This window comes from Eurosta solidaginis, chromosome 5, assembly GCF_040869045.1.
Source record: "Eurosta solidaginis isolate ZX-2024a chromosome 5, ASM4086904v1, whole genome shotgun sequence".
In the NCBI taxonomy this organism is placed as follows: domain Eukaryota; kingdom Metazoa; phylum Arthropoda; class Insecta; order Diptera; family Tephritidae; genus Eurosta; species Eurosta solidaginis.
Window position 1 is genome coordinate 64,860,169 of NC_090323.1, and position 23,360 is coordinate 64,883,528.

General features: G+C 40.9%; 1 protein-coding gene across 2 annotated transcripts in view; it reads right to left on the bottom strand.

Moving 5' to 3' along the window:
- The window catches only part of SCCRO4 (DCN1-like protein SCCRO4), a 139,155-nt gene extending 116,593 nt beyond the window's left edge, over positions 1–22,562 (bottom strand). Inside the window, exons 1-2 of one of the 2 annotated variants that reach the window (XM_067791606.1) lie at positions 22,454–22,562; positions 21,302–21,923 (exon numbers count right to left, since the gene is read on the bottom strand). In XM_067791606.1, the coding sequence (XP_067647707.1) occupies positions 21,302–21,408 (107 nt within the window). In that variant the 5' untranslated portion in view covers positions 21,409–21,923; positions 22,454–22,562. Of the gene's footprint in view, positions 1–21,301; positions 21,924–22,124; positions 22,273–22,453 lie in introns of those variants that run through there. The other variant, XM_067791608.1, reaches the window with a different exon arrangement.
- Positions 22,563–23,360: the final 798 nt, after the last annotated feature.

The window sequence follows — 23,360 nt, forward strand, 5'->3', positions numbered from 1 at the left end:
TTACATGATGAAAAAGGTAACATTGTTTGGCAGAATCTTCGACCTTCTTCTACCATGTATTGTCGTCCATTTAAATTTATTTTTTCTAAAGAAACATAAGATTTTATTGTTTTTGAAACGAACAAAGTTTTAGAGGAGATAAATGCGTTGTTGCCAACAAAGTACATGCTCGAAGAATACGAAGTTTCCGTAAATCACAATATGCTTCTAACAATGATTGACGGAAAAGTTTGCAATGCTTTGACTGAAACTTCTTCCGCACAAAAGTGTTATATTTGTGGTGCCACTCCAAAAGATATGAATAATGAGTTACGGGACTTTACGCCTAACCGAGATAATCTTGATTTTGGTTTGTCTACTCTCCATGCATGGATAAGATGTTTTGAATGCTTGCTTCATATAAGTTATCGCCTCGAAGTAAAAAAGTGGCAGCTTAGGAATGGGGCAGATAAAGAGAGTGTAAAGCTACGTTCCAACGAAATCCAGAATAAATTTAAAAGTGTACTTGGATTGATAGTAGATAAACCAAAACCAGGTGCTGAGATTACGGGATTGGATGTAACGCTCATCAAATGATTCGACACTCTCCTTCGCGCATTAGCACCTGGGTACAATATAAATATCCAAAGATCTGAAAAATTTGCTGTCGAGACTAAAAAACTATACATAGATCTCTATCCATGGTTTAATATGTCTGTTACAGTTCATAAAATCTTAGTGCATAGTACTGATATTATAAAATCAGCAATTTTACCTATTGGCCAACTTTCTGAGGAAGCACAGGAAGCCCGTAACAAAGATTTGAGACGATTCAGGGATGATAACACAAAAGCAGTCGCGTGAAGCCACGAATAGAGATCTTATGAATATGTTGCTTATAACATCGGATCCTTTAGTTAACAGTTTAAGGGAGATACCTAAAAAAAAATTTAAAAGTCTGACTTCAGAAGTCTTAAATTTACTGTCCCCCGATAATGTTGAGGAGTCAATAAATACCCCAGTTGTTTCAAGCTTTCACAGTAGTGTTGCTGATGCTCATGACTATTCCACAAGTGACTCATCGAATGAAAGTGATGATAGCGAATAATAACATAATTATAAAAGATAACCTACCCTATAACTTTTTGTTGGATCAGGTTTTATTTAATTTAAATATATTGTCTTTTCTACTTCGTATTATACTTTACTTTTAAGTTTTTGTAATAAGTTATTTTCACATAATTAATTTAATTATATACATTGTTGTTATTATTATTGTAATTCACTTTTACATTCCTGACTGGTACTATAAAATAATTTTGTAAAAATTGCAGTGCCAGGATAAATACTCAAATAAATACAAAATATGTATGTACATATGTACAGTCACTCACATAAATAAGTAGACACCCCTTTTTGGACAATTCTTACAATCTTCGCTTTCGCAAATTTATTTTAACTAATTTCCCATAAGAAAATTTGTCACGATCTATAACAAAAACTAAATTATATTTAAAAAATGTTTGAAAAATTCGACGAATTTTCATAACAAATTTTAATTTTTTTTCGGAATTTTTTAGAGTATTGAGATTTGTAGTCCATTCAATTTAAGTACAATAAAGTAATATTCTTAAGTCCTTTAAATTTTTTTGGATCTATGTCACTTATTCACATTAGTTACTGTATATGAAATAAGCAAATGTATGCATATGAAGTAAAATTTTGGAAAAAAAATAAAAAAGAACATATGGCTGAAAAAAATGACGTAGTTGTAATAAATGACTGCATATGAAACGAAAAATCTCATAAAATAATTTTGTCCAGCTAGCTTGTTCTACACGAAACACTGTGCGTCGATGTTGTGGTGGCCAGTTTTGACGAGCCGCAGGAAGCCGGGTTCGAATTGCGTATTTCATATCAAATCACATTGACGTGGGGAGCGAGCTGAACAAGACACAACTAGTGGCGCACGAGTACATTAACACGGAGCGCAGTGAAGCCACCGAAAAGGTTCTCGGGATGTACTGGAACACCCAAACCGACACCTTCGAGTTCCATACAAAATTCCATCGCGTGCCACAGCCAGTGCTTTCCGGTGCGCGTGCGCCTATAAAAAAACAAACTGCTTAGCATCGTAATGGCGGTATTCGACCCGTTTGATCTTCTGGCAAATTTTTTAATATCATCGAAAATCATGGTACAAGATACTTGGAAGCAGGGTATCAGTTGGGATAAAATACTGCCGGCGGAACTGACAGCAAGATGGACACCTTGGTGGAAAGAGTTCCAACGTATCAAAGAATTTCACATCCCGCGGTATTACTGCCTTATATTTCACGTGGCCGTAAAGTCGAGCTGCATCTCTTCGTGGACGCAAGCCAAGTAGCGTTCGCAACAGTTAGCTACTTCCGAGTGGTACATGAGAATGTAGTAAACGTAGCTTTCATAATGGCCAAAACTCGTACTGCTCCTAAGAGACTAACGTCCATTCCCAGACTAGAGCTGCAGGCAGCAGTGTTGGGTACAAGGTTGAGTCAAACGCTTTTCAACTATCATCAGTTTGAATTCAGTCGCATTTTGTTTTGGAGTGACTCACAAACGGTTCTGCAGTGGCTCCACTCCTCTGAGAGAAAATACAAACCATTCGTGGGTCACCGAGTTGCCGAAATTATAAGCACAACGAATCCCCAGCAGTGGCGTTGGGCCCACAGCAGATGCAGCCACACGTCCTCCAAATCCACCTAAGTTTAATGACGACCAGCGTTGGATCAACGGTCCAGATTTTTTGAGATACGAGGAGCATTGGCCAGTAACCAATGAAGAGCGTTCAACATCCCTACCCGAAGAATGTCAAGCCAGTCGTCTACTTTATTGTCAGATGAAGCGAACAATCGCCTGGGTGTTACGAGCAATAGCACTATTCCGTAAAAAACGAACCAACGTTGCTGCACTTACCGTAGCACAAATCGATGAGGCAGAGAAATGTATTTGTAAGCAAGTGGAGCAAGAGTTTTTTGGGAAGGAGATCGCCAATCTTTCGTCCTTACGCCAGCTATCTAAACAGAGCGTAGTGTATAGTCTCTCGCCTTGTCTGGACGCATTTGGTATTTTAAGATTGAAAGGTCACATCGACATGGCAACGTCCTTACCATTGGAGGCCCGTCATCCGATTATACTGCCATCGAAACATAGAGTCTCGGAACTAATCGTTCAATATTATCATGAAAAGAGGCACCATCAGAACATCGCGGTTATAATCAACGAGGTACGACAAAAGTTCTGTATTCCACATATAAAAACTCTGCACAAAAGAGTACAACGAAAATGTCTCAAATGTATAACCGATAAAGCCAATCCAGTAGCACCATTAATGGGACAGCTTCCTGCCGGCCGCGTCACGACCTACGTACAACCATTTTCTTATAGCGGCGTAGATTTGTTTGGACCATTCAATGTGGCGGTGGGGCGAAGAAGGGAGAAACGGTGGGGTGTCGTCTTCACCTGTTTGAACTTAAGAGCGGCGCATATTGAGCTAGCTGATGATCTGTCAACGGATTCCTTCATCATGTGCCTCCGAAATTTTGTAAATCGTCGTGGTACACCAGTTCGAATACGAAGCGATAACGGCACTAATTTTATAGGCGCACTATTAACTATTAACAGCTAATTCGCAGTTAAAATTTATTGAAGAAAATATGTATTAACACGCATATATATTTTTTTTTAATTCAAAACCAAAGATTGCTTTAGTTTCAACACCCCTTCTCAATCTTGCAATCCCAACTTAAAACATAATTTCTTCATTCTAATTGCATCTAGTGCCTTTGTGCATATGTCTGCAAGTTGATCATCTGTAGGTATTGAAATCGCCTTTACTAAGCCTTTTGCAACTGCATCTCTGATATAATGTTGCTTTATATCAATGTGTTTAGCTTTTCTTGAATCAAATGTATTAGCCATTCCAATACAGCCTCTATTGTCTTCAAATATTTCAACTGGTTGATTATTAACTTGTTGTAGATGCTTCAGTAAACCATGTAACCAAATAGCTTCTGTTGCAGCCGCACTTAAGGCAACATACTCTGATTCGCTTGAGGAGAGAGCAACAGTTACTTGCTTTTTGCTTGACCATGAAACAGTGCACCCATATACTTGAAATATATATCCACTAACCGATTTACGATCTGTTGCATCACTAGCCCAATCTGCATCCGCAAATCCAATAAGAGGTTTATCTGATGTTTTCTTAAATACCAATTTGTTTCCTTTACTTCCTTTAAGATATCTTAAAATCCTTTTAAGCCATTGCCAATGTTCTTCCGTTGGGTTTTGTTGATATCTGCCCATGTATCCAACAGGATAACAGATATCAGGTCTTGCGCCCATCATTATATACATAAGGCTTCACAACATTTCTTTATATGGTTTATTGAGATTATCTGGTTCATTATTTTGTAATAGCTGCAATCCTTTTTCCATTGGTCTTCTCACAGGATTACAATCTGCCATACCAAACTTTGTTAATACTTTGTCAATACTTGCGCTTTGTAATAACTCAATATGATCACTGAAATTTTTAATTTCAAGGAAAAATTTCAGTTCTCCACAATCAGACATTTCAAATTTCTCGCTTAAGGTTCTTTTTAACCAGTTAATTGAGGAAATTCCTTTTCCAGCAATAAGTAGATCATCAACATACATAATAATTATTAGGTAACAATCACTAGAAAATTTTGTGTATAGGCAATAATCATGATTTGACCTTGTAAAGCTAAGCTGCAGCAAGTATTTGTTAAACTTCTGATTCCAACATCTTGGAGCTTGCTTTAACCCATAAAGAGATTTTCTGAGTTTGCACGCCTTACCTGACTCCGCGTCAACCCCTTCTGGTATTGCCATATACAAATCTTCATTCAAATCGCCATGTAAAAAAGCAGTTTTTACATCTAGTTGGTGAAACAATAATTTTTCTTTTACAGCAACTGCCAGTACAACCCGTATCGTTGTAAATTTTGCAACAGGAGCATAGGTTTTCGAGTAGTCAATCCCTTCTTTTTGTAGGAAACCTTTTACCACAAGACGTGCTTTATAGCGCATTGGTAAACCATTTTCATCCTCCTTTATTCTAAATACCCATTTTGTCTTAAGTAGTTTTACACCTTTTGGTGGATATATTACGTCCCAGACTTATTTTTCTTCATTGACTTCAGCTCATCCCTAACGGCCTCCATCCATTTTGCAGCATCTCTCCTACTAGCGATTTCTGAATAAGCTTCGGGATGATCTGTTGCAATACAAACAGCAGAAGTTGCTCTATACCCAGTAAAGTAATCAATAAACTTACATGGACGCCGGCGCTCCCGTTCACTACGTCTTACAGAAGCTTCAGGCAGAGACTCACTGTTATGCGAAGGGGGCGCAACTTCGATATCATCTTCATATGAATCTTTGGCTTCTGTTTTTTCATGATCAGATTCAACTTGGCTTTCGTCAATTAAATTTTCAGAAATTGTAGTTGCATTATTTAAAACTCCATCTTCCATGAGGACATCATTATCATCATCCCCTTCTCGCTCATGGCTGCATCTGATATACAATTGCTTATTTTGTGTCTCCTTAGATATTTCTTTTTCAAACGGAAAAACATTCTCGCAAACTTTACGTCACGAGCAATGAAAAGTTTCTGCGCATTTATGTCCCAAAGTCGGTATCCATTTGGAGCATACCCAACCAAAACTGATTTACGGCTTTTAAAATCTAATTTCTTTCGTTTTTGACTAGGTATCCATGCGTATATGCCTTACAACCAAAAACTCGAAATTTACTAACATCCGGCTTAGTACCATACCACATCTCCGAAGGCGTTATTGACTTATCCAATGATTTTGTTGGACTTCGATTGATTAAATAAACCGCTGTATACACAGCCTCACACCACAGCCGTTTCGGCATATTGGCTTCAAACAATAACAATCTTACTTTTTCAACTAATGTTCTGTTGAAACGTTCCGCAACACCATTTTGTTGAGGAATATATGCAACCGTTGGTTCAACCTGAATGCCCTTTTGCATATACCACGCCTCTTGTTATTTCGAACAATACTCCCGTCCTTGATCAACTGTTAATTTCTAAATTGACGAGTCGAATTTTGCTGATACTATTGCTTCGTACTCCTTCATTGACTTAAAAACATCCGATTTATTTTTAATTGCATATACAAAACTAAAATGTGTGTAATCATCAATGAACGTTAAGAAATATCTTGACCCATTCCATGCCACTGGATCGATTGGTCCACAAACATCTGAATGAATTCTCTCAAGTGGCCTCTTACTTCGTTCACGATATCCGTTAAATGGATCACGACTATGTTTTGCTTCTACACACCACACACATCACAAAATTTGAATTTCTCTGCTTTTAAGTTTAATCCCAATACGAGTTCTTTATTTACTATTTCATCAAAGGCTTGCTGTCCAATGTGTCCAAAACGCTTGTGCCACAACTCAACTTTATCTTCAGTACACATAAATGCCGCAACAAATTCCATATGTACTTCCATTTCGTACAGCCCATCTCGCAAATACGCTGTTGCTATCAGTTCTCCATATTTTATAATATTTGCTTTATTCTTGCAGAATATTACATCCACACCGGCGTTCGTTAATTTCCTCACTGATAGCAAATTGTCGCGCAACTCCGGCACATCCTTCATAAACAGTTTAACTCCTTTGTTACTTACTCCACTTATTTCTCCAGAATACTTTGCAATAAAGCACTGATTGTCTTTTGCCACATTTATGAATATTGGATTGTTCATTTTCAAAATATTTTGAAAATACCATTTTTCTTTCGCTAAATGGTCACTTGCACCCGAATCCAATTTAAAATTAATTTTCCGATTGTCCTTTTCTTGGGTATCTTTTCCCCCACTAGTGATGGCTCGATATTTCACTATTGGTGATTGCATCGCCGCTATTGACAAATCGCTAATAGCTATAGCTATTGCAATCCAAATATATCAGTGATTGGCTATTTTCCTTCATTCGATTCTTTTGAATGACAATCACCTCTGGCAGAATATCGCCAATAGCGATTATAGCGATTGGCGATTTTCCTTCAGCATGAAATTCTAATACTAATAGCAGCGATGCAATCATCGATAGTGAGATATCGTTCATCATTGCTCATCTGTGTGCTTTACTTTCCGAAACAGCGAACGGAACAAAGCAAACTTGTGCAACAACTAGAACGACGACATTGTGAAGTCGGCTAGAAAAGCAGCCACGTGGTTTGGGTAATTTTTACAGACAAGCGAAAGATCGAATTCAAAAATAACACTGGACCACGAATTTCAACTTTTTCTCTTTACCAGAAACGCCGCTATGAAACTCGTATGTAAAATCACCCCCTGATTTCGAAAATTGAGTTCTTTTTTGATTCTATGGTACCGTTTTTGAGATATTTGCAATTTACCGTTATTCGAAAAAACCAAAAAGATGGCTCCCTTTAATTACGTATATCTCACGAACGAGTCAAGCTATTGCAAAACGTTTACAAAATCGGAAAGAAGATAAAATTTTCTATAATTGCATCATACATTGTTTTTTGCTCAACCAGATAGTTTTTGAGATATTAACTTATCATTTCAGATTTTTGTTTTTTTTTATGGAAAAATATGTAAAAAATTACTTTTTGCGAGGGCAGCATTCCAAAACCACAACTTTGTTTGCAGATATTTTTTCTTTACTTAAAGCTTTGTTTAATTAGAAAAAAGATAAGCTATCACCGAAGAAAATCGGTGCAAAACTACGTAAGTTATAAGCGATCAAATAAAAATACCCAGGTTCCGCAACTTCAATGTATGTATACATATATTAAAGGTATACAGTGCAAATGGGATATTATCCGGATAAACGAATAACACCATAACAATGATAATACTTTTTCTTTAAATAAATCAAATAGTACTTTTAATACTGGAATTGTTTTATAGTAGGTAGAGTGGTTGCATCGAAAGGAAGAGTGGTTGGGTTCGAAACCTGCTGTAGGCATGTAGTTATAAACATGTATTTCCGTCACTTATGTGTAAGTATGCAGGTAGATTTTCAAAATTATAAGACACAGAATATTTTTAAAGCCTACATCTAAAGCAGGTAGTATTTTTTTTTCACGGCTTCGTATAAATGGAACCCTTCTGTCTAGGTAAGATTTGATTTTTTCAATTTTATTCTTGTTCCGAGTATAAATAGGAGTTAATGCGCCTTGAAACTTCATAACATCTGCAAGGCTCGCCGGAGATAGTTCAGTTCATAAGTCAAATTTCAAAACCGTGATTTATTAAAAAAAATAAAATGAGTAAAAGGACGGGAGAATTTGAGTGTAATAACGATCCAGATATGTTCTGTTTCATGTGTGGCCAATATACTATCATAAGGCGACGACGAGTTTGCTCAGATCATATGAAAACTTTGTACTCCAAGTATTTTGGCATTGAGCCTAAAAATGCTGAAAAACCATGGAAACCGAACACTTTCGAGTAGAATTGATTCAGTCGGAATCAGGAGAACAAATACAATTTGATACAGCAATGATATGGAGAGAACCTACTTGCCATTCAATAGAGAATACAAATACAAAGAGTAACCTATGCCAGCGTACCTACAGTGACATTACCAGTACTACATTCAATGGCAGTTGCGGATCCAGTTCCATTGTCAACAGTAATATCTGAGTGCGGGGAATCAAGTTGTACTGAATTTCGCATGGGAAACGAGAGAAACGTTCTGTCACAAGCACAACTTAATGATTGGATAAGAGATTTGGAACTATCCAAGGAACAGGCCGAGATCCACACTTCTGGTATGCAACAATTTAAATTTGTGTCATCCAATGTTAAGGTGATATATTGTAGAACTTGTCACGAACCATTTTCCAAACACTAAAGTGGCTACACCAAGCACTGCTGCTTCCTCTGTAAGTGGGATAGCCGAGCTCGTGAAGACCACTACGTCAGAAAGGATTGGCCGGAAAGAGTCCAGTTTACCGTTGGTGTGGATAACATCAAATACACCCCTCTTGTCAAGAAAGAGAAAATCATACTTCCACCCTTACACATCAAGCTCGGTCTCATTAAAAACTTTGTTAAGGCTTTGGACAAAGAAGGCGAAGCATTCGACTATTTGAAAATAATTTTTCCAGATATTTCTCAAGCCAAGATAAGGGAAGGTATTTTTGTTGGACCACAAATAAAAAAGTTGATCAACAATAATCAATTCAAAGGACTACTCTCATCAGTTGACGCAGCAGCGTGGGAATCCTTTGAAAAGGTCGTTGCTTCTTTTCTCGGTAGACACAAAAGCCCTAACTACGAGCAGATAGTGAACAACTTAATCAATAATTATGTGAAAATGGGTAGATATTAAAGGCTTATTAAAATTAATTTCCCAATATTCTATAACTTGTTTACCTAACTAATAATTTATTTCCAGGCGTAAATATGTCCTTAAAAATTCACTTTCTGCACTCACATTTGAGCTTTTTTCCGGCAAATCTTGGCGACGAAAGTGACGAACATGGCGAAAGGTTACATCAGCAAATGAAATTAATTGACAATCGATATCAAGGATTCGGGGACGCCACAATGATGGCTGATTGCTGCTGGTTTCTCATAAGAGAAACCGATCCTAAACTGAATAAGCGTCAAAGTAGAACACATAATTATTTCGACTACATAGTAAAATCAAATTAAGATAAAGATTGTTAGAATATATTATAAACATAAATAAATTTAAAAAAAGTTAAAAATAGGGGTAATTTCATTCATAAATTGAACTTTTAACTAAATAGAAACAGAGCAAAACTAGATATTTTACTCTTCTTTATACCACACGTACGTTTTGAGGTATACGTTGAAATTGCGCAACCTGGGTATTTTTATTTGATTGCTTATAACTTACGTACTTTTGCATCGATTTTCTTAGATGATAGCTTGCCTTTTTTCTAATTAAACAGAGCTTTACGCAAAGAAAAAATATCTGGAAAAAAAGTTGTGGCTTTGGAATGCTACCCTCGCAAAAAGTAATTTTTTTCATATTTTTTCATAAAAAAAAACAAAAATCTGAAATAATAAGCTAATATCTCGAAAACTATCTGGTTGAGAAAAAACCAATGTATGATGTATTTATAGCTTAGATGATGAAAAGGCTAAAATGCTTATCTTTTTAAACGCCAATCATAAAATATAAAATTCGTTATATTTTGATTTTATATTTAAGTATTTATAATAAAATAATTAATATTTGTCAAAATATTAAACAAGCAATATAAGTTAATTTTAAAACTTTAATTTCATGAAATGTATAAAAGAAATGGAATGACTAAATTTTTTTGTTTTTAATTACACTATGCGCCAAATAGACATGGGTCTTTAGACTTGGCATAAGATTGATTGCCTGCGTTATTCATAAGTTCATACTTCTAGGCAGTAGCCGTTAACAGTTTTATAAAATTTGTGTTTTTGATGGTAAAATAAAAGAATTATAGAAACATATATCACTCGTCTTATTGTAAACAGATTAACTCAAAATTTAAGGTTTTTGGGAGAATGCAATTCAAGATTTGTCATATGGTTTGTATATTGTTGAATTCTCCGGCTAATTTCTAGGGCACTGCAGTGGGTGGCTAATTTTCTGCTAAAGAATATTTTTATAATAGTTTGAAGAATTTGCTATATTTTTCCTCTGTATTTTTCATTAAAAATTGATTCACTTTACTGTACAAATTTATGCAAATACAACTTTCAGAATAAAATCATACGGAGTATTTCTGAATACATCGGTGTAGTATAATATAGTAAATAAATCATGTTTTTATGGTGTTACATATACAGATTTATTTCGGGTTGATTCATCTTACATTTAAAAATCAAAGCATTTTCAATTAACAAAATTTATAAAACAAAGATGCATATACATTTATTTCAGCTAGTTTCATCTCATTGAGTGTAATACGAGTCTGAACATATTGTCGTCAGCCAGTTAATAATATATATCATAACATCTCAGAAAATTAGAATTTCACATTACATTAGTTTACAATTAAAGGTACATACTTTTTTCTTTTTATTCCAATTTTGGTTCATATATTCTAATAAAATTTAATTTAGTATAAATTAATGTATAACATTCAATCTACTCTGGTAAAAAGACTTAAACATTCATTTTTTATATACAAGTATACAAATAATTGCAGATTCGCTTATTAAAGATAAATTAAAGCGATCGCCATAGCTGTAAAAAATAGCCATAGCTGTAAAAAATAGCCATACCTACATATATTCACTGATAGCTCAAAATCGCTCTTCTGTATGGAATCGCTTGTTGAAATAAAGCGATCGCTATAGCTATAAAAAATAGCCGATATTCAAAAATAGCCATATCTATTTTCACTGATAGCTCAAAATCGCCATATCGTCCATCACTATCCCCCACCCGCAACAAAACAAATACTTTCAGTCTTCTTTTTCTCGGAAGCACTCCTAGCTTCGGTCGATGGCTTGCAATATTTAGCTCTATGGCCAAATTTACCACATTTAAAACATTTGCCTTGGAATTTAACTTTCTTTTTGAAACTTTTCTTAGTAGAGAACGCTGTGTTCTGAATGTCATTACTTTGACGATCCGCCATTTTTATTTCTTCAGCCAATATCCTTTCCTTTACAAAATTTAGGTTCAATTTATCTTGGTTTAAGTTTTGTAATGCGGTTACCAACGGATCATATTTTTCAGGTAATGTCAAGAAAAATTGAGCTAATAAATCATCTTCACTTACTACAGCCCCCGCGGTTTTCAACTGCCTGACAAGGTTTTCAAATACAATAATGTGACTTGCTACAGACTCCTCTTCTTTCATGCGAAGCGTTGCTAGCTGCTTTCGCACCAAAAGTTGGCTTACAATCGATTTTTTTGCAAACACCATATTCAAATTTTCCCACATTTCTTTTGCTGTATTTTTGTCCCGGATATAGCCTAGCAATCGTTATGCACAAATCCTACCAAGCGATCCTTAGCCTTCCTGTCTTTCTTCAAAAATTCTGCCCATTCAGTTGCATCACTTGGAGGATTGTTCGTTAAAACTTCGGCCAAGCTTAGCGCTTCTAAATGCATGGCCACTCTGAACTGCCAATTATCGAAGTCGTTGCCGGCGAACTGCGGAATACCAAAGTCTTTAAAGTCGCCCATAACCTATTAACTTTCTAATTCGCAGTTAAAATTTATTGAAGAAAATATGTATTAACACGCACAGGAAAAATCACGTAATGAAAAAATATGACAATATATTTTTTTTTAATTCAAATTCAAAGATTGCTTTAGTTTCAACACGCACGAAAGGAGTTGCGAAACGCGGAGCACTACTTGACACAGACCGTATTCAAGCAGAAGCTACCAAGTATAACATTGATTGACTGTTCAATTGTCCAGCGAACCCCAGCTCAGGCGGATGCTGAGAAAGGTTAATAAGGATCGTTAAATCTCTGCTGAACAAAACACTGCGCGAGACAGCACCTTAAGTCGCTACCCTGCCATGCGTACTCATAGAGGCAGAAAACATTATAAATTCCAGGTCATTGACAGATCTGCCGTTGACACATGAAGACGACGAACCGCTTACGCTCAACCATTTTCTGCTTGGTTGCGTAAACTCAACACAAACACCACATCCCGTCAATGAAAGAATATGCTTAAGAAAACAGTGGAGGATTCCGCAGAACCTCAAAGATCGTATATGGAAGCGGTGGGTTACGGAGTACTTACCACAACTCATATGTCGCACCAAATTGCAAGAGAAAACTACCCCACTCCGTGTAAACGATTTGGTCCTGGTCTGCGATGCATCTTAACCACGCAGTCAATGGCAGAAAGGTCGTGTATTGAAAGTTTTTCCCACGGAAGATGGTCAAGTACGAGTAGCAGAGGTGAAGACAAGCGAAGGAGTACTGCGTCGTCCAGCCACACGCCTAGCTCGGCTCATGATATATGGTGAATCCCAGGGAGATTCACGGGGGGAGGGGTGTTAGGCACCCTGTGCCGTTTCCCTCTATTTCCTTTTAATCAACACTTCTGCTCGCCGACAACAGCGAGTACGTCTCGTGAACTTATAAAGAAAATTCTACAAGTCATTGGCAAAAAGTAACCGGCGAAGACAGACGTACTGACAACACAATCAAGAAAAGAATTAAAGCAATTCCTTTGTAATAATTGCCAATCAGCCATACATTTTTACATATTATCAATTCACACAATAAATACAGTAATTTTATATCTTACAAACTCAAAACAGACGCGTTTTCACTAACTCTTACAATCATATCTCAGGACCGCTTCCCAAGGCAGTCGGTTATATGTACCGGAGCGACTCGGGATTTTTTCCGACCAAGGACTTTCATTTCAGTGTGACCCCATTTAATTTGTTGCGTCCCTCCCACAAATTGTCATCCTCACAGCAGCTCCTTGCAGCAGGACTGCTCCATATTCTCTTACTCCGGGAAGGCATCGAATCCAATCCGGGTCCGTCTCCTGACCCCGGTCCTGAGAAATGGTTTTGCTGCATCTGCCGGAAAAGAATCTTTTTAGGACGGTCATACTCTGTTCAGTGTGTCTCGTGTAAGGGATGGTTTCATCGGACAGGTTCGCTTCCCAAGGCAGTCGGTCCTATGTACCGGAGCGACTCGGGATTTTTCCCGACCAAGGACTGTCATTTCAGTGTAACCCCATTTAATTTGTTTCGTCCCTCCCACAAATTGTCATCCTCCCAGCAGCTCCTTGCAGCAGGACTGCTCCATATTCTCTTGCTCCGGGAAGGTATCGAATCCAATCCGGGTCCGTCTCCTGACCCCGGTCCTGAGAAATGGTTTTGCTGCATCTGCCGGAAAGGAATCTTTTTAGGACGGTCATACTCTGTGCAGTGTGTCTCGTGTAAGGGATGGTTGCATCGGACAGGTTGTTCTGGGCTTGATCCCAAAACCCGACGTCCACGTAACTTTTATAAATCTTTTGTGGCTCCTTGCTGTTCACGCCCAAGGGCGCCCCGTAGTCTACGTCTAAGCGCCCCCCCCCCCCCCATTACCTTCCAGCAGCCCCGCTGCTCATCAAGCCATAACAAGTACCCGCTGCTGCTCGCGCCTTACGGCGCCAACAACTCAAACAGCTGCTACCACTCATAACTACAATCTTCGTAGTAGAGTCGGAAGCAATGCTGAGCAACAGCCCCTGCCCCCGTCTTCTCCCCCCTCTTTTCCGGCAGCAATCGTGTAGGTCAGGGAAACAGACTCTTAGTCCCTACCTCCGTTTGCACCGTTTGCCAGCACAGAATATATATGTTTGCGACATCCGCCCAATGCAGCTCCTGCCTTGGGTGGTGCCACTTTCCTAGATGTTCTGGTCTCCGCGACGGCAACCCCTCGACGGGTTTCATCGCGCCATGTTGCCAGGTCGCAAACCCAAATCATCCGGGTACCCCAATGCTTGCCCAAGGACGCCCAGTCCCAGGGCCACAACAGCAATTGCGTCCTGGCCTTCCTCAACCCAGGCGTAGTCACCCGTCACTTACCCCCAGAGTGGCGACGTCTCCCCTCATGCACTTCAGAATTCTGCAGTTAAACTGTAATGGACTAACTGAGAAGATTACGGAGATAGTCAATTTCATGAAGCGGCACAACATTCGCATTGCTGCGATTCAAGAGACTAAACTCACAGCACGATCTGCATTGCAGACCTGCTCTGGGTATAATGTCCACAGAAAAGATCGCGAGAGCGGAAATGGAGGCGGCCTCGCGTTTATAATACACCACTCTGTGCAATATCACATATTTGATCCTGGCATCGACCGCAGGGACAACGTCTTAGAACGGCAAGGCCTATCTGTCCGGTCAGGCGATGCAAACCTAGAAATCATCAACATCTACATCCCCCCTGCCACCTGTTGCCCCGGTGGATACCGCCCTAATATCAGAGCCTTACTCACTGGAAACAATCGTATTATTTTAGGCGACTTCAATGCCCATCATGATCTATGGCATTCAAATTTGCGGGCGGACAGTAGGGGCGAGATGTTGGCGGATCAAATAGAAGAAACGACGTTCTGCACAATAAACGAAGACGCCCCCACACGTATGGTAGGAAGCTGTCACAGTTCGCCAGATATCTCAATCGTGAGCGCAGAACTCGTAAACTGCGTCAACTGGCAGCCGATGGTATCATTGGCATCCGACCACCTGCCTATACTTGTTTCGCTCGAGCGTACCGCCGACTTCATCGTCACCGAAAAACGCACTTTCATAAACTTTAAAAAAGGAAAGTGGGAAAAATATAAATCCTTTACAGACAACCTCTTTGCTGCCCTCCCTATCCCGACTGATGCCCGCCAAGGGGAGCGTGCCCCCCGCCAAGGGGAGCGTGCCCTCCGCAAGGTCATTGAATCCGCCTCGGCACGTTTCATTCCCGCCGGGAGAATTCCCGAAATCCGGCCCCACTTCCCGGCGGAGGCCGCAAACTTAGCGAGAGAACGTGACCTTATAAGGCAGTTTGATCCAGGCGACCCCCAAATAAGGGATATAAACCAACGCATCAGATTGCTTGTGGATGAACACAAGCGGGCGAAATGGGAGGAGCACCTAAGAGGTTGTAACCTCTCTACCGGTGTGGGTAAACTTTGGTCCACCGTAAAGTCCCTATCGAATCCGACTAAGCACAAAGACAAAGTTTCCATCGCCTTTGGCGACAAAGTGCTGTCGGATGCGAAAAAATGCGCGAGCGCTTTCTGCCGACAATATATAATGCATTCTACGGTCGACAAAGTTAGACGGAGGGCCAACAGACACGCACATAAACACAAATTCAGCGCGTCACCAATCACCATCACCGCTAAAGAGGTTGAGGACGCCATTGGTCGCGCTAAACCATCCAAAGCAGTGGGCCCAGACGGCATAGCCATGCCGATGCTTAAAAGCCTAGGGAAAGAGGGTTTCAAATATTTAGCGCAGGTCTTCAACCTGTCTCTTTCCACCTTTGTCATCCCCGAGAAATGGAGAATGGCCAAGGTGGTCCCGCTACTAAAGTCTGGTAAACCAGCTAACATAGGAGAGTCGTATCGTCCGATATCTCTCCTATCGCCAGTAGCAAAGACGCTCGAAGCCATTTTGCTCCCTTATTTCCAAGCAAATTTGCAACTAGCCTCCCATCAGCATGGCTTCAGAAAACTCCATAGCACTACCTCCGCGCTAAATGCCATTAGCACCCAGATAAATTGCGGTTTAAATCAAAACCCCCACCATAGAACAGTACTCGTAGCGCTAGACCTATCAAAAGCTTTTGATACGGTCAACCATGGCTCGTTACTGCAAGACATGGAAGGGTCTACCCTTCCCCCATGTCTTAAAAGGTGGACCGCAAATTATCTGGGTGGTCGGCAGGCATCGGTGCTATTTAGAAACGAAACATCAAAGCCAAGGAGAATTAAACAAGGGGTGCCACAGGGTGGTGTCCTATCCCCACTTTTGTTTAATTTCTACATATCTAAGCTACCTTCACCACCAGAAGGAGTCACAATCGTTTCCTACGCCGATGACTGCACAGTAATGGCCACAGGCCCAGGCCCACAGATCGATGAGCTATGCAATAAAATAAACGGCTACCTCCCTGATCTCTCCAGTTTTTTCGCCTCGCGAAACCTGGCATTATCACCGACTAAATCTTCCGCGACCTTATTTACAACATGGACGTCCCAAATGTCGACCATTTTGAACATCCACGTCGATGGCTCTACGCTACCGACTGTCCTACACCCCAAAATCTTGGGTGTGACGTTTGATCAGGATCTACATTTTGGTGAGCACGCAGCCGCAATTGTTCCGAGAATTCAGAGCCGTAACAAAATCCTCAAATCCCTTGCTGGCAGTACCTGGGGAAAAGATAAAGAAACGCTCATGACTACATACAAAGCAATTAGCCAGCCGATTACGTGCTACGCGTCACCCATATGGTCGCCAAGCCTAAAAATTACCCACTGGAAGAAGCTACAGGCCTGCCAAAATACTGCTCTCAGAATTGCCACGGGCTGTCTTCTTATGTCCCCAGAACACCATCTACATAATGAGGCGAGAATACTCCCCATCAGGGAAAGAAACGAGATGCTGACCAAACAGTTCCTGTTGAATACCCAGAAACCTGGGCATCCCAACAGACATCTGATTGACGAGCCAGCACCGCCTAGGGGCTTAAGGAGTCATCTCCGTAAGCATTTTGAGGAAATACGGCATCTGAGAACACAGCCGTATGAAGCGAAAAAACACAAGCAGGTCCTTGGTGAACTCCACAAACAGGCGTCAGACCTTTACGCCGGGAATTGCCCGGTGAACCCAGTACTCAAAGTAAAGTATCCAAAACTTGCGGAAGAGGAACGCATACTCCCCAGGGAAACGCGTATCACTCTGGCTCAACTTCGTTCTGGATACTGTAACAGGTTAAACTCTTACCTATCCAGAATCAACCCCGACATACAAAATGTATGCCCCGCTTGCAATGTGTCCCCACATGACACCAACCATCTCTTTAATTGTAATGTGGAACCAACGCCTCTAACACCCCTTTCCCTATGGTCCACCCCTGTTGAAACAGCAAGTTTCCTTGGACTCCCGTTAGAGGATATTGATGACAGTTTGTGATCGGTCGCGTCTGTTAGGTGGGGCGAAGCACTGCTACAACAACAACAACAACATCGGACAGGTTGTTCTGGGCTTGATCCCAAAACCCGACATCCACGTAACTTTTATAAATCTTTTGTGGTTCCTTGCTGTTCACGCCCAAGGGCGTCCCGTAGTCTACGCCTAAGCGCCCCCCACTACCTTCCAGCAGCACCGCTGCTCATCAAGCCAAAACAAGTACCCGCTGCTGCTCGCGCCCCACGGCGCCAACAACTCAAACAGCTGGTACCACTCATAACTACTACCTTCGTAGTAGAGTCGGTAGCAATGCCGAGCATCAGCCCTTGCCCCCGTCTCCTCCCCTCCTCTGTTGTTGTTGTTGTAGCGATAAGGTTGCTCCCCGAAGGCTTTGGGGAGTGTTATCGATGTGATGGTCCTTTGCCGGATAAAGATCCGGTACGCTCCGGTACCACAGCACCATTAAGGTGCTAGCCCGACCATCTCGGGAACGATTTATGTGGCCACATTAAACCTTCAGGCCATTCCCCCCTCCCCACCCCCAAGTTCCATGAGGAGCTTGTGGTCGCCAGAGCCTCGTCTGTTAGTGAAAAAGGATTCGCCGCGGATAGGTGAGGTTGACAATTGGGTTCGGAGAAGCTATATATTGCGCTGGCAACCTGAAGGGTTGCGTTACACAACCCCTTGAATCTGGTGTTTTAGTCGCCTCTTACGACAGGCATATCTACCGCGGGTATGTTCTGATCCCCTAACCCGCTGGGGCCCTCCCCTCCTCTCTTTTCCGGTAGCAATCGTGTGGGTCAGGGAAACAGACTCTTAGTCCCTACCTCCGTTTGCCAGCACAGAATATATATGTTTGCGACATCCGCCCAATGCAGCTCCTGCCTTGGGTGGTGCCACTTTCCTAGATGTTCTGGTCTCCGCGACGGCAACCCCCCGAAAGGTTTCATCGCGCCATGTTGCCAGGTCGCAAACCCAAATCATCCGGGTACCCCAATGCTTGCCCAAGGACGCCCAGTCCCAGGGCCACAACAGCAATTGCGTCCTGGCCTTCCACAACCCAGGCGTAGTCACCCGTCACTTACCCCCAGAGTGGCGGCGTCTACCCTTATGCACTTCAGAATTCTGCAGTTAAACTGTAATGGACTAACTGGGAAGATTACGGAGATAGTCGATTTCATGAAGCGGCACAACATCCGCATTGCTGCGATTCAAGAGACTAAACTCACAGCAAGATCTGCATTGCAGACCTGCTCTGGGTATAATGTCCACAGGAAAGACCTCGAGAGCGGAAATCGGCTGGCATTGGTGCAATTTAGAAACGAAACATCAAAACCAAGGAGAATTAAACAAGGGGTGCCACAGGGTGGTGTCCTATCCCCACTTTTGTTTAATTTCTACATATCTAAGCTACCTTCACCACCGGAAGGAGTCACAATCGTTTCCTACGCGGATGACTGCACAATAATGGCCACAGGCCCAGGCCCAAAGATCGATGAGCTATGCAATAAAATAAACGGCTACCTCCCTGATCTCTCCAGTTTTTTCGCCTCGCGAAACCTCGCATTATCACCGACTAAATCTTCCGCGACCTTATTTACAACATGGACGTCCCAAATGTCGACCATTTTGAACATCCACGTAGATGGCACTACGCTACCGACTGTCCTACACCCCAAAATCTTGGGTGTTACGTTTGATCAGGATCTACATTTTGGTGAGCACGCAGCCGCAATTTTTCCGAGAATTCAGAGCCGTAACAAAATCCTCAAATCCCTCGCTCGCAGTACCTGGGGAAAAGATAAAGGAACGCTACCCCAGCGGGTTAGGGGGTCAGAATATTCCCGCGGTAGGTATGCCTGTCGTAAGAGGCGACTAAAATACCAGATTCAAGGGGCTGTGTAGCGCAACCCTTCAGGTTGCCAGCGCAATATATAGCTTCTCCAAACCCAGTTGTCAACCTCACCTATCCGCGGCGAATCCTGTTTCACTAACAGACGAGGCTCTGGCGACCCCAAGCTCCCCATGGAATTTGGTGGTGGGCAGGGAGGGGATGGCCTGAAGGTTTAATATGGCCACATAAAACGTTCCCGAGATGGTCGGGCTAGCACCTTAATGGTGCTGTGGTACCGGAGCGTACCGGATCTGTATCCGGCATTTATCGGCATTACATCGATCACACTCCCCAAAGCCTTCGGGGAGCAACCCTATCGCTACAACAACAACAACAACAACAACAACAACATAAAGAAACGCTCATGACTACATACAAAGCAATTAGCCAGCCGATTACGTGCTACGCGTCACCCATATGGTCGCCAAGCCTAAAAATTACCCACTGGAAGAAGCTACAGGCCTGCCAAAATACTGCTCTCAGAATTGCCACGGGCTGTCTTCTTATGTCCCCAGAAACCCATCTGCGTAATGAGGCGAGAATACTCCCCATCAGGGAGAGAAATGCGGTGCTGACCAAACAGTTCCTGTTGAATACCCAAAACCTGAGCATCCCCCAACAGACATCTGATTGATGAACCAGCACAGCCTAGGGGCTTAAGGAGTCATCTCCGTAATCATTTTGAGGAAATACGGCACCTGAGAACCCAGCCGTATGAAGCGAAAAAACACAAGCAGGTCCTTGGTGAAATCCATAAACAGACGTCGGACCTTTATGCCGGGAATTGCCCGGTGAATCCAGTACTTAAAGAAAAGTATCCAAAACTCGCGGAAGAGGAACGCATACTCCCCAGGAAAACGCGTGTCACTCTTGCTCAACTTCGTTCTGGATACTGTAACAGGTTAAACTCTTACCTATCCAGAATCAACCCCGACATACAAAATGTATGCCCCGCTTGCAATGTGTCCCCACATGACACCAACCATCTCTTTAATTGTAATGTGGAACCAACGCCTCTAACACCCCTTTCCTTATGGTCCACCCCTGTTGAAACGGCAAGTTTCCTTGGACTCCCGTTAGAGGATATTGATGACAATTTGTGATCGGTCGCGGCTGTTAGGTGGGGCGAAGCATTGCTACAACAACAACAACCGGGGTCAGGAGACGGACCCGGATTGGGTTCGATACCTTCCCGGATCAATAGAATATGGAGCAGTCCCGCTGGATGACAATTTGTTGGAGGGACGCAACAAATTATATGGGGTTACACTGAAATGACAGTCCTTGGTCGGGAAAAATCCCGAGTCGCTCTGGTACATAGAACCGACTGCCTTGGGAAGCGATTAGCCGTATGTGCTATGCTTCAATCAAATATAAAATTGGAAGCAATGGAAACAAATAAAATATTGCAATTTTTGTGAGTTGCCCGATTGTGTATTGTGCAATGGATTGTAGAATAGAATGCATTGTTTTGAATTGTATAGATGCACACTATAGGTTAAATGCTAGTCAACTTTAGTTTAACTCGCACTGAAAAAATGGACCTAAGGGGTTTATTTTAACAGGTTTTTTTTCTAGAAATGTGCATCCATCATTATACGATTTTTTCTATCAATCTACGATTATAGCGTTATTCCGTTAAAGGATGAACCTTTAAGTATCAATATTAACTATAAACAACTTATTTTAGAATATCAACTACATTTACCTGCCGCTATTTTGTGTTGTTGCATATCCACTGCGTGGTCGTTTGGAAGTTGTACGTTCCTCTTCGCCCCCCATGTCGAGATTGGATCGTCGTTTACCACGGGGCATAGCAAACACCTTGTTGGTATATTATATATGTAACCTCTCGTTTATAGCTTTGTATGTAGATATCAATATTATTGAGATGGTGATCGGTATTCCGGAATTACTACGATTCTCTAACGCACGCCGGTATCTGATTATTATTTTTCTTTATCTCTCTGTACATACATATGTAAATATGGATGTGTATGTATACGATAGTGAGGATTGACAGCACCTTTAGCTGGATTGCCGTCGTTATAGCTTTTAATCAATTACTTTCCACCGCAATTATCAACAAGTTGTATGTCGTTTATTTACGACGATTAACGTGTATGAATTAAAATAATAAGCTTTAATACAATTTGTCCGTTGTTAGGCTTTCGCCCATTATTTTTTCACACACCAATTTTTCGCACAGCTGGGCGATGTAGTAAATGTCAAAACGGCGTAAACAAAAGAATCTCAACAGGATGAACGGCCGATTGGGAATCTAAGAGCGCAACACAACGTTATACGGAGCAGCAAACGCATAGCATCATCTAAAAGAGAAATAAGGAAATGAGTGTGCAGGATGATGTGTGCAAAATTATTTTTGATCTAAGCCCCAAACCACTTAATTAGTTATCTATGCTATATACAAGTATATAAATAACTAATATGAGTGTTTCTATACGATATTTGTTGGCAACTAAGTATTTCTGTTATTGCACAATTAAATGTAAATAAATTCAATCAACTACATCGATCTAAATGTACGCAGTCGTCCGAACCGGCAAGAACACTGCGAATTTCGGCACACACGGTACAAAGTAGAGAGAAATGTATATGTAATCATTTTGATGCACCCATTCACAGGGAATCATGCCCCAACATTTCTTTATAATTTGCTTGCTCCGTTCTACACTTGCTCTACATTCCCACTACACGCTCTGCAATAACATTGGAGCACACTGGTTGAGGTTGTTGCCGCTGACATGAATTTGCATGTGGTTCTGTCACCAATGTGTATGCGGCATGATCTGCAATTTTTTAAGCCTCTATTCATCATTTACTTCTAATTTGATCTCACCTTCCGCTAAATAGGCTTCTTAAATTAGATTTGAATATTTATTTAACTTTTATTCACCGATAATCTATGAAACTATTTTATAATGGCAATAGAAATCTTTCTTTTTGGTCATAGCATACATAGTGTACCTATACCAAGTGTGTTCACTAAGCCATAGTGTACAAGTACAAGTGTGTTGACTTATCTGTCAAGCATTCTGACAGGCACTCGCTGGATTCGGAATGACAGCGAATTCAAAATGGATACCATTACCGAATGCTCCGAATGATTGAAAAAGTCCATACGATTGGTAGTCAAAAATGTTGTCGTTGAGACCAAACATGCGACTCTAGACCTGAGATTTCCATCAGGTGAGCGAGGCTGTTTGTAGTTTTGACGTTTATCGCTTAGTGAACACACTTGGTATAGGTACACTATGCACTAAGCGATAAACGTCAAAACTACAAACAGCCTCGCTCACCTGATGGAAATCTCAGGTCTAGAGTCGCATGTTTGGTCTCAACGACAACATTTTTGACTACCAATCGTATGGACTTTTTCAATTTTTCAATCCTTCGGAGCATTCGGTAATGGTATCCATTTTGAATTCGCTGTCATTCCGAATCCAGCGAGTGCCTGTCAGAATGCTTGACAGATAAGTCAACACACTTGTACTTGTACACTATGATAGCATAGCTGAATGGATTTGAAACTCTTTGTTTCGAGAGAGCGCTGTCAAAATGCACATTTTTAATAACATTTATCAATGATGCCACCCCAAACAAAAATGAATAGATCTGAAAATGGGGATTTTTGACATACATTTCGGCGATTATAGTTTCAATCATTTAATAAAATAATAGTCGTAAAATATTTATTTCCTTAAAGTTATTTTACAATAATACGACTAGTTAGAGTTAAATATAAA